Source organism: Alexandromys fortis, unplaced genomic scaffold (genome assembly GCF_014885135.2).
Source record: "Alexandromys fortis isolate MF-2015 unplaced genomic scaffold, M_Fortis_MF-2015_v1.1 scaffold_6, whole genome shotgun sequence".
Taxonomy (NCBI): Eukaryota; Metazoa; Chordata; class Mammalia; order Rodentia; family Cricetidae; genus Alexandromys; species Alexandromys fortis.
Genome location: NW_026067902.1, coordinates 14966965 through 14978534, shown reverse-complemented (window position 1 = coordinate 14978534; position 11570 = coordinate 14966965). Strand labels below are relative to the sequence as shown.

The 11570-nt window shown below is 42.9% G+C and overlaps 1 protein-coding gene across 1 annotated transcript; it reads right to left on the bottom strand.

Annotated features, from left to right (window-relative positions):
* Positions 1-5876: 5876 nt before the first annotated feature.
* On the bottom strand, positions 5877-11285 carry LOC126495000 (translation machinery-associated protein 7-like). The gene is made up of 2 exons (XM_050132618.1): positions 11212-11285; positions 5877-6294 (listed from the first exon to the last, which is right to left on the bottom strand). Exons 1-2 carry the CDS (start codon positions 11283-11285, stop codon positions 6093-6095), a joined length of 276 nt encoding a protein of 91 aa, XP_049988575.1. The 3' UTR covers positions 5877-6092.
* Between the last annotated feature and the right edge of the window lie 285 nt (positions 11286-11570).

Here is an 11570-nt window from a genome sequence, read left to right as displayed (position 1 = left end):
AGCAGTGTAGAAAAGAAAGGAGTTGCTTGGAATGCAATTCTAGATCTCAGTCTATCCCTAAAGGAAGCCGGTGCAGAAGTTTAAGAGGAGTTTAAAGCAGAAACCATGGAGGTATCCTGTTTTCTGTCTTAATTTCTAGTTCCTGATTAGCTATCTTTTTTGTAGGGCCCAGGACTATGTACTTGCCTATGGTTGGTTCCACCCATAGTGGTCTGGCATCCCCTACATCAACTAACCATTAAGATAATTCTCCACAGATATGTGCACAAGCGAGTTTGGTCCAGGCAATTTCTCAATCAAATGTTCTGATCAGAGGACTCTAGGGTAAGTCAGGTCGGCAACTAAAGCTAACTAGGATAGTAAGCTTTGATTACTAATTACTTCTTGGACAGAATATACCATGTGTAATCTGTCTTGTTAGTCATTAACTACTCTTTATTGAGCCTAGAAAATGGGAGCTGTCATAAAGGAACGCAAGAAGGGTACGCTGTTCCAAATCCCCCCACCCTCTCTGTCCAGCATCTAAATTTCTCAGTAAATATTACACTTTCTCAAACAGACCATCTCTTCAGAGATCCTTCTAGTTATCAAAAGTCAGTAAACAACCTTGAATTTTTTATTCTGTTGATGCCCAGAAATGAAGGTAGATTGAGAAGCCTCTTGAAGCCGACAGGGCCAATGGCTCATAGGAGGGCACAAAAGTAATTAACAGAAGCCCAGAACCCTGTGCTCAGTCTTGTGGTGTTGGGAATAGGATGTCTATATCACTACTGTTTCTCAATGATAATTCAAATTAGCAAAGATCCACACCAAACATACACACAAACACACAGTTCTTAGCAGAGTGTTTCAATCCAGCCTTCTGGCTTTTCATTGTTGTTGCTTCATAAGAGGAAATTTGACTGGTTTCTATGGCAGGACATCCCAGTTACACAGTCTGACTGCAGGACAACTTAAGGGAAAGTCAAGGACTTTGAAGACAAAGAAGCATTTAACTTGGTTCAAAAGTACCTCCTCAGGGTAGGGAGGGCTCTAATATCCATGCAAATGTTAGGTCTGACTCTTTGATATTCAAAGGGCTTGTGAAAGCAGTAAGAAGAAAAGAAAAACATACAAGTCATGAAAAAAAAATGAGCAAATGGCTACCCCCTGGAAAAGAAAAACAATTATCGAATAAGCAAGTTCAACTGAAAATGACAAACATCACCTCCAATAAACTCTTATTTCAGGAGTTGAAAAACATTTTAAAAAATGTGATATCATTTGACATTGGCCAGGATATGAAAAAAGGACTCCAGGGGTCTGGAAATGTGTACTTTACCCCAAATCCCTATGTTGTAATGGTGACAGAGAGTGGAGACTTGGGGTGTGATTAGGTCATGAGAGTAATCTTTATGAATGAGTTAACTCCCTATAAATGAGATGCGAGGGACAAGCTTTCAGGGGAGAGAAGGCAGTTAGGGCAGTTTGCGGTTTGGTTACTTCGCTGATGAGCATCGTGATACCAAGCATGAGTCAGCTAAAATGGCTGTGACTGGACACTGTGGGGTTATGAGTCAGATGGATGTCTGGGGAGCCACAGAGTAAACAGTGAGGTAATCATTTATGTAACTAATTTTGGCAGAGTCCCATTTTAACATGATTTGATATAAATATGACTTTGAGGCCGGAGGCTTGAGCCCTCTCGGTCTGCCTTTGCAGTCCTGCCTGGGTGTATCGGCTCGTAGGTCTGTGTGCTTGCTTCCGCACGGCCTGTGTGATGGGCTCTGTGTGTCTATGTTGGTGGCACTGTCCAGCAGTCTTCCCCCTGGTGTGAACAAAATTAAGCCTTCTCTCCATAAAATGCCTTCCAGTCTTTTGGAACTCTTCATCTGCTGTGGCCATCTTCCTTCCCTGGCATTGGAGCTTGAACCTCAACAAAGCTTTGGTTTCTGTTCCCATATGGAACCCAGAAGACACTGGGCAGGATCTGTAAGCAAGTGAGCCCACCGTTAGCTTGCTGGTGCCTTGACTGTGGATTTTCTAGCCTCCAGAGCACTGACAAGTACGTTCCTGCTGTGGCTAAGCCGGCAGCCTGTGGTATTTTCTTATAGCGTCTCAAATAACCCAAGGCGTCTCAGGGAATATGGTTGGGGCATCAAGCTACCGCAACACTTTAAAAGGGAAATTCGTCATTACTAAAACTCTTTATTTTTATTATTTTAATTAATCCATAGCATATTTGACACCACAACTTTATCTTCTAAGAGTCACACTAATAAGTCACTAATAAATAAACTTACATAAGAAGGTGTATGAAGGAAGAGTACCTTGCAAAAGATAATCATTAGAAAACAGGAAAACCACCACAATGGGACTGAGTATGAAAAAAATTGTGTTAATGTATTGAACAAAATACTTTTCATCTGTAATTTCATCAGTAAAGAGGCTGAGGCAGAAGGATCCCAACTTAGAAACCAGTGTGAGTATATAGTAAGTTTAGCATCTTTATTAGATGTGTAGAGAAACCACATCTCAAAAGACTAAACAAAACAAAATAAAAACATATAAATAAATAAGAGGGAGCTACTAGAGATACTATTAGGTAGACTATGATGTGTGTTGCATGTATGTGCATGTATGTCTCTTTAAGAATATGTGATCGTCCTTTCTATGAAGTTCTACCCCTGGAACCTAGAGGGAAAATATGCCAGCTAGCTCTAATATGAGTCAAACATACCCCTCTGACACAGCTTGAGGATTTAACCACCACTCAAAAATAGTTTCCATAAAGTGACTCACAAACGAAACTTTGGAACACAGTTTGTTGTAATTGAGGCAGCCTGAACTGTAGGGGAGAGCATTCTATGAAGATGCCTTCTTGCTCCATTTTGTTTATGATAACTGATGCTTCTACTTCCTTCAGAGACGGATGGAGCGTTCGACAAACTCCATTTGGTGAAAGCTCTGTGACAGGCAAAGCAATGGATTCCTGGAGATTTTGCTTTGGGGTAAACATGGAAATTGAAAGTGTGGATGCATTGATCCTCAGAACATGCTGGACACTGCCCCAGTTCTCTGTTATCCTATTTGATCTTCAAAATACCTCGGTGAAACATACTCCCTGCATATCATAAACCGGGAACTAGATGCAGAGATGCCAAGCAGCACTGGCAAGGCAATTTTCTCATCATGAAAGAATCAAAGTCCAGATCCAAGTCTGTGGTTTCTGACTGTTTGGCCCTGCTGTAGGCTGCAGTGCTCTAGGACCTGAACCGGCTGGAACATCAATGGGATGAAGAAAAGACAATGATATTGACACACAGAAAACCTGGGAGCAGTTGGACTGGTTCTCTCTGATAGAGAAGTCTCAGCACTTGGGAATCTCAAAGTATTTATTATATATAGCTGAACATAGAGGTGGGTGATTGCCTACACGTGAGCACAGAAGCAGGGCTGTTACTTACAGCTGACGAAAGGCATGTTTAGCTAATCTTGATAGGAACAGTCTCTACAGGGGAACAGTAGTCAGGACTTAAATAGCTGAGGGAGAAGGCAAGGGTGGGCATTTTCTGCACATACTCTCCACATTTGCACTCAGACCAGAGGAAGGCGTTGCCGTCTCTCTGAGGTACCACCAGAGATGAGCAAGCACAGCGCTTGGGGAGTAGGATTCCCAGTAAAACTTGGAAACTGTGGCCCTTTGTGTCACTGCTGCCACCAAAATCAGCCAGTGCCAAAACCTCACAGCCATCATGACACACTGTGGTCAAGGGCTGTTTTAGTGTTTATCTTTTATAGGAACATCTCATGGGTGTGTGCACATGACAGAGACAGGCAGGGCCTGAGAATGAAGATTTGGAAAGAAGAATGAAGTGAGAGAGAAGGAAAGAATGCAAGAGAAACCCAGAAAGATGCTGGCTGTCTGAAGAATCCTACACACGGCCCTTAGGAGTGCACGTCTGTTTGGGGATAAACTTGAAGCCCATCATTTCTATTAACAAAAAAAGAAGAAGCATTTTTTCACTGTCTGCAAGGAGATAACTGGGACTTCTCTAACTGCAGGGCATTTCAATGTTTAACCAGTTAGACAACAAAGATAGAAGCCTTTTTGAGTCACATGATTACACATGTAGCTGTTTTTGTAGTGGTTTCACAACCCAGAGTCACTGGAAAAATCCTATGGCCTTCTGCACAACACAACCACACCTCTGGACATTGTCATGTGCTCGGTGATGTTTTCCTGTGCACCAGAGAACTTGTCATGGACTTGAATAAGACTCATTGCCCTTAAATGACTACAGGAGACCTGGAAGAGGAGCTGTTTGTGATCAGGGCAAATAGTGAACCAGTACTTAACTGGGCTGAAATTAACAGTAGGGAGGGGGACATGGCTGAACCATGAAAGGCATTAAGGCAAAGCAGGATCAGACAATGAACTGCATTAGTACTCAGTATAAACCAAAACAAAGATACAACATGAATTAATCAGTTAACAGACTGTTTCCAAAGCAGGTTCTAGACCCTTTGAGACAGGGAGAGTCCCAGGAGAAATCTGTGGTTTATAGACCACACCCTGCTTCACCTGTTTATCCTGGAGCCTCTTTACAGGCTCTTTGTGTCCTTCATGGTCTCTGACCCTGTATAAGTTGCTTTGTGTTTCTTCCAAAGAAGACGAGACTCTAATCTCTCAGCCCCGTGCACAGGAGCCGCTTTGGAAAGAAGGTCTTTGTAGATGATCCAATCCAGATGCTTCTTCATGACTCACACAAAGGGGAAAATTGGATGCATGCAAGGAGAATGCCATGCAGTGATGAAGGTAGAGATTGAAGTGATGCATGCTCAAGTTGAAGAACACCAAGACATATTTGCTAAACATCGGACACTAAGGAAACATCCTCAGGCAGATTTTTCCATTGATCCTTCAAGAAAAACCACCTCAATCTCAGAAGCCTGGCATCCAGAACTGGGGGACCAGGAATCTTTGTCACATAAGTCTCTTGACTCATAGTACCTTGTTGACAAACATAGGAAATGAAGGAAATTTTCCATGAAGACTTAGCCACATAACCCTCTGAAACATAAAAGAAAGCCCCAGTGCTCAGAATGGTGCCAGTAGCTGTCACAAAGATCACAGACTAGCCCTTGAGCTCTTGTTTATAGCCTTCACTCAGAGTCAGTGTGGTCATTTTAAATTTACAGTGGTGTCAAGCCTTCCGAAAAGATCCGTAGTGGAGTTTCCATATAAACGCTGACAGAAGAAGGTAGCAATATACACAGGACGGTAAGGGAAAAGTCAGAATGAGGGACTGTAACGGCAGAGGCCAAAAATATAAGTCAAATAAGCATGTTATGCCTGTAAATCCAGGAAGTACATTTTCCAGGACAATATCCTCCCCATGTCATCTTCACTTTTACTTACCAGACAGAAGGATCTACTTTATTTCCCAGCTGAGAAAATGTCCACAGGGGAAGCTAAGCTTTGAGCTTCCCCTTCAAAGCTGAAGGGCAACATGGAGCCACCTGACAGACGATGACAGCGTGCAAGCTTGATGTTGGAAAGCTGGCCATGTGTAGCACAGTTCAGAACACCACCTTCAGTATAAGAGCTTCCCAAGGCCCTGCCACGGGTGCTGCACAAAGGAAGGCAAAAGGAGAGAGTGGAGAGGAATCGCATTTCAGTACAACCCATAACCAACTCCAGAGGAAATACAATGATGAATCTCTGTGGAAGAAAAATGCATGAGCTTAAATGCGACAAAATGGTGGAAAAGATGCTTCCCAGGTTGTAATCTTTTTTAAAGTAAGACTAATTTACAAATGCTTTCTATATAATTTTGAAACAGAACCTTTTCTATTTTTGATTTATTTTATTATTATTATTATTATTATTATTTTTACAAAAGTTTATTACAATGTACAACAGGCTCCAGGATAACACTTCATTTTAACTATAGGTGGCAATGATGTTATAGTAGGGGATCCAGATGTTTAACAGGCTCCAGGATAACATTTCATTCTAGCTGTAGATGGCAAAGATGTTATGGCAGGGAATCCAGATGTTTAAATAGGAATGGAAGAGGGTCACCATCATCTCAGATATGAGGAACAGCTTACTTTTTGCCAGATTTCTTAATTCCACCTGTGGCCAGGGGTCCCTTCCCCGCGGCCTTGGCTTTTAGCTCCTCGAGTTTCTTCTGCTCCTCTTTTTGTTTCTGCTTGAAAGCCTTATCTTCCTCGTCCATTTCCTTGGCCTGCTTCTTGGGCTGTTTCAGGGGCTTCTTTTTGCCACCTTCCCGGCCCGACCAACCTTTTCTATTTTAAGTGGAAAGTTAGACTTGAAAGGCTCGAAAGAAGTGGGACAGGGTGGTTCACTATGTAAGGAAAGATAGTTTAAGACTATGGGTGATCTTATATAATGTAATATTACAGAGAGTATTAGATATCACACATAAGAAATTAAACATAGTAAAACAGATTCTTTAAAATATATTTATTAAAGGAAATACCAGGTAATTATTATTTTGAAGTTTAGCTTTGACAGGCTTAAACATTGATGTGATAAAAGAAAAATCAAAGAAGATATACATAGTTTTGTAATTTTTCATATAATTAAAAAAACAGCAAAATTGGTCACTGCTGGGGATTGTGGGTAAATGCGTTGCCTCTAGCTCTGCCTTCCAGGAACAAAGGGTAACGTCTAGGGGGAATGGAGCAGCAGGTACCAGTCAACTTTATACACACGGTCCTTGGTGGCCTGATGATGAATAAAATATGAAGGTTGTCCGTAAAGTTTTCAGTAAGGTTTTTCAGTGACTAAATCTGTTGACAAAGCAAACCTTGCTTGCCCCAGCTTCAATTTGCATCTCATTTATTCCCTCAATGTGCATAATTGAGCGCTAAGTATTGGGACCAGGGAATACCAAAGGAGACAGAAGGGAACCCCCACTCTCAGTGCACAGTGGCTAGCACACTGGTGAACACCTCCGATCCTTTATTCGTTCGTACTCAACCAGCGGTACCTTTAAAAAAAAATTAGTGAGACTGCTTTAACCCCACTGAAAATGAACTCCAGCGGCAAAGGCGCTCCGAGGTCTGGCTCAAGTTGGAGATAAGAAGGAAGCCTTCTTGGTGCTCTGGAATCACTTGGTTCTTTGTGTGGCTGTAGAGGATGTGGTCCCCTCTGTGTTCTCACCATGGGTATAAGAGTATAAAGCTCATAGACTCAGCTCAGGCTACTGGGAGAGTTTCTGTCAGAAACAGAGGGGAGGGTGGGTTAAACAGCAAGAGCATGGAACCAGCTGGAAAATATATAGTCCCTGAAAAGAATTCTGTAGCATTCTAATAAAAAACCCAGAGACAGAAATTAGGGTTCAACCTGAAGGTCAGAAAAATAAAACATTCAGCCACTGGCTCTTACCTCTACCTCAGTCCACAAATGGCAATTCTGCCTCCAGGAACCCTCAGAATGAGACTGTGTGAGAAAGCTGTCTCCTCCCATCTTATATTCCTCTCTAGTGCTAGGATTAAAGGCATGCACCACTACTGCCCGGTTTCTATGGCAAACTAGTGTGGTTACGGGGATTAAAGGTGTGTGTCACCACTGTCTGGTCTGTAAGGCTGATCAGTCAGTGTGGCTGTTTTGCTCTCTGATCTTCAGGCAAGCTTTATTTATTTAAATACAAATGAAATATCGCTGCAGAATTCTGTGTGAGGCAGAGGAGTGACAGAGACATGGGCTGGCATGAGTGCTGGGCCCCACAGGGGTGAGGACAACGGTCCTTTTCTGAACAGATATCTCCACGAACTGCTTCTGTTTCCGAAGGTTTCACATCATAGGTCATTTCTGGAGGACATCTGTTTCTAAATGTGCTTCATGGAAGACGAGTTCCATTAAATACCGATTCAACATCTGCAGCAGGTCCCCTGGTTAAATAACATGTGTCAGTCATAGCCTTGAAGGAAATATAATTCATCCCTGTGGTTCAGGAGTTCTAAAGTGTGTGTGTGTGTGTGTGTGTGTGTGTGTGTGTGTGTGTGTGTGTGAGTGAGAGAGAGAGAGAGAGAGAGAGAGAGAGAGAGAGAGAGAGAGAGAGAAAAGGCTGAGGGTGCAATGAACCTTTCCAAAAAGCACATAAAATGCATAAAGATGGCAAAAGAATTGTAAGTAAACTGAAATTCAACCAGCAACATAGTTTTTGCGTAAGAATAAATATATGTCTTTATTAATTGGAATTTAAATAAGTGGGGGTCTCATATCTAACAGTGTCTGTGGTAATGACAAACAGCATCTAGTGACACCTGAACACCTGTAGTGAGATGTGAAAACATCTGTCTCAGCTGGGGGTGACAAAATCAGAGGAAATGTTGTTGCCTTTTATCTACATCCATAACTAAGAAAATGTTAAATTCTTTCAGAGGTTCATAGAAATAGGTAATTTCTTTACTGTTCAAGTTTATTCATTTTTTTCTTTCCTGAGGTTAACAGCCTCTCTACTCATAGGTTTGACAGGGGCCCAAGGACTCTGGAAGAGCCTGTAGGAATAGACTTTGGAGGGAGCCTTGCTTCGGGAGAATCGGAGCTATAATGAAATCATCAAAGAATGCCAAAGTACCTGGGTGGAGCAGCAAGGAAGCCCTGAGCACAGTTGCTGATGGAAACAGTGGATGAACTGTGTGTGTGTGTGTGTGGGGGGGGTTATCTGGAAAAACGGTGAGGGCCTGCGCTACAAGGCATAACTACAAACTAACCAGCCTTTGTTAGAGAACCGCTCTCAACAGCCAAAAGGATGCGAAGGAAGTCATCCTCTTCCTTCCCTTTACCTTCTTCCACTGTCTCTTGATGGCCAACATCAGCACAGGGTCCACTCCTCTGGAGCCAGGGTTCATCTCCAGGGAGCCTAGAGCAGGGCTTTCACTCCAGTCTCTTAGCTCACTGCACAAATATTCACCAGTGTATTAGCAGATTAGTTAGCTATTTTTGTTAGTTATCTAACTAATGGGTAGAGATAGATGACAGCAATGGAGAAGGAAGCTTGGGGCATCAACAAGATGGCTCATGGGATGAAGGGCCTGGCTATCAAGCCTGTTGACCTGAGATCTTGCTCTTGGGACCATATAATAGAAGATGAGAAACAACCCTCCAACTTTGTCTCTGATCTACACACACATTCATGCACAAAAGAAAAATTTTAAAATAAAAGAAGAAAACAGAACAAGGTTGGGTGACTGCTTGTAGAACGGATCCTGAGTTTCCACTTCTGGTTCCATCGGGTAATTAGTAGCATGGTTTTGGAGAGGAAAATAAAGCCTACCTCTTGTGCCTATGTAGCCTTGTAAACTGTTTCCGATATAGTGTACTTGGAAGCTGGGTGCAGCAGCACCACTCTGTAAACCCAGGACTTAGAAAATAAACAATTTTAAATTGTGCTTGTGTGTGAGTGATGTGTTTGTGTGCTTGCATGTGTGAGTGAGTGTATGTGTGTATATATATATGTGCATGTGTGTATGCATGCATGCATACATGCGTACATATGTGCATGCATGTGTGTATGTGTGTGTGCATGTGTGCATGCACATAAGTACCCAGGAAGCCAGAGGGCATCAGATTACCAGGATCTGGAGTTACAGGTGACTGTGAACTGGCCAGTGTGGGTTTAGGAACCAATCTCTAGCCCACTGCAAGAGCAGCAAGTGCTCTCAACCGCTGAGCCATCTCTCCAGCCAATAAGCCCAGAGTTTAGGAAGTACAAGAAGGAAGATCAAAAGCACAAGGTCATTTGTAGCTACGTAGCAAGTTTGAAGTCAGCCTGGGCTACTTGAGATCTTGTCTCTAAACAACAACAGAAAGAGTCCGAGGCAGTGTGCGAGTTGGAAGCATGGGCAATGACACCTTGCCTGCCTCTGCTTGCTGCGGTTAGAGCATTGCCTCACAGTGATGAACACACCCATGCTGACCTACTGGAAGATGAGACACTCTGAATCAGAGCCAAGCCAGATCATTTATCCTAAGCAAACAGAAGCGCAACCAGGATCACTAAAGTCGATGTCCAGAAAGCCTCAACCAACCACAAATCTATCAGGAAGTCCGGCCAAGACCAGGATATTTTGGATATACACACTCATGAGCTGAATAAATGGATGTTATTTTCAGCCATTACAGTTTAGGACAATTTTTTTTTTATTCAGCAATTGCTAGTTGATACAGTGAGCTATAGAACAGAAATCTATATAGCCCCAGTGTGATGCACAAAACTAAAATAAATGTTGGTAGCATGAAAGCATCGGGTTTCTGTTCTTGAAAAAATGGAGGAGATATTTGATAGGAAGTAAACAATGAACAGAGTTAAAAAGGAATCAACTCTGAAAATTTCACCCTGTGTAGGACTAAGCCTGAAAGAACCAGTAAACAGTCCCTGGCACAAAACATGAGTAGAGAAATAACCACCATTATCTACATATAAAGAGAAAAAGACTAGACACAACCTGTTTTTGGTTTGGCTTTGTTCTTTTTAAGACCCTCAAAGAGCCCGTCTCACAATATAGTCTAGCCTTGCCTGTCTATGCTCCCCCAAACTCCCTGAGCTCCTGCCCCCGTCTCCAGAGCACAGGGATTTGTAGGTGTGTACCACCACAAGCAGCAGAGAAACTCATCCTCAGGTTTCAGATAGCATGGTACTTTAGTCCTTGCACATAGAGACGCCAGGGAAACAGAACTGTTATGTCCCTGGCAGCCCTTAATGTCACAGTAAAATCTTATTGAGGGTGCAGGGCTCTTATGGTTGTGAGCCACCTCTTACAGCTGTGGAGACAGTGGTGATCACTGTGACACACAGAACTTATGCAGAGGTCACACTTTCAGAGTCACACACGGTTGTCTAAATAGTGATATCGCTACTAAAGGCATGCAGCCAGCAGTTTCTGTACAAAGGAAAGATATCTGTATACAAAACGCCGTGTTTCAAGAATATTCATCTGCCTGGGCCACTCCCACATTAACCTAGTGGTCATCTACTGTCTTGCAGTCTTTGTCTCCTACAGTATGAGTGACAGGTGACAATGTGAACAAATACTTCTGCGATGAATATTCCCATGAGGACCGGGGAGATGACCAAGGGGGCCAAGTGTTTGCCTTGTCAGCAGCAGGACTAAGTTCGGTCCCAAGAACTGATGCAAAAGCTGAGTGTGGTGACCCAGGTTTGCAATCGTTTTCCTGAGGAAATAGAGACAAACCCACAAGAGGATCCCCGGGGCTCACTGGCTAGCCAGTAGACCCTAATCAGTGCTCTCCAGCCCAAGGAGACCATGGCGGTAGAAAAGGCAGTTACTCCTTCCCTGGTGCTTATGACTGGCTACAGCAGGTTCCCTGTCTGCTTCCTGTCCAGGTTCACCTATGAGGATAATAAACAGGTGTCATGGCCGTTTGTGACGACGTAATGAGATAATAGTTTAACACCAGACAGATTGACAAATGATGCCTTGATTTCTCTCCCTCTTATTTATTCTGAATCAGTTACTGGTTGGAGTAACTAATATGTAAAAAGAAAAGGAAGATTGAAATGCGCCATTATATGGCTAGCTTCTCAGATGGA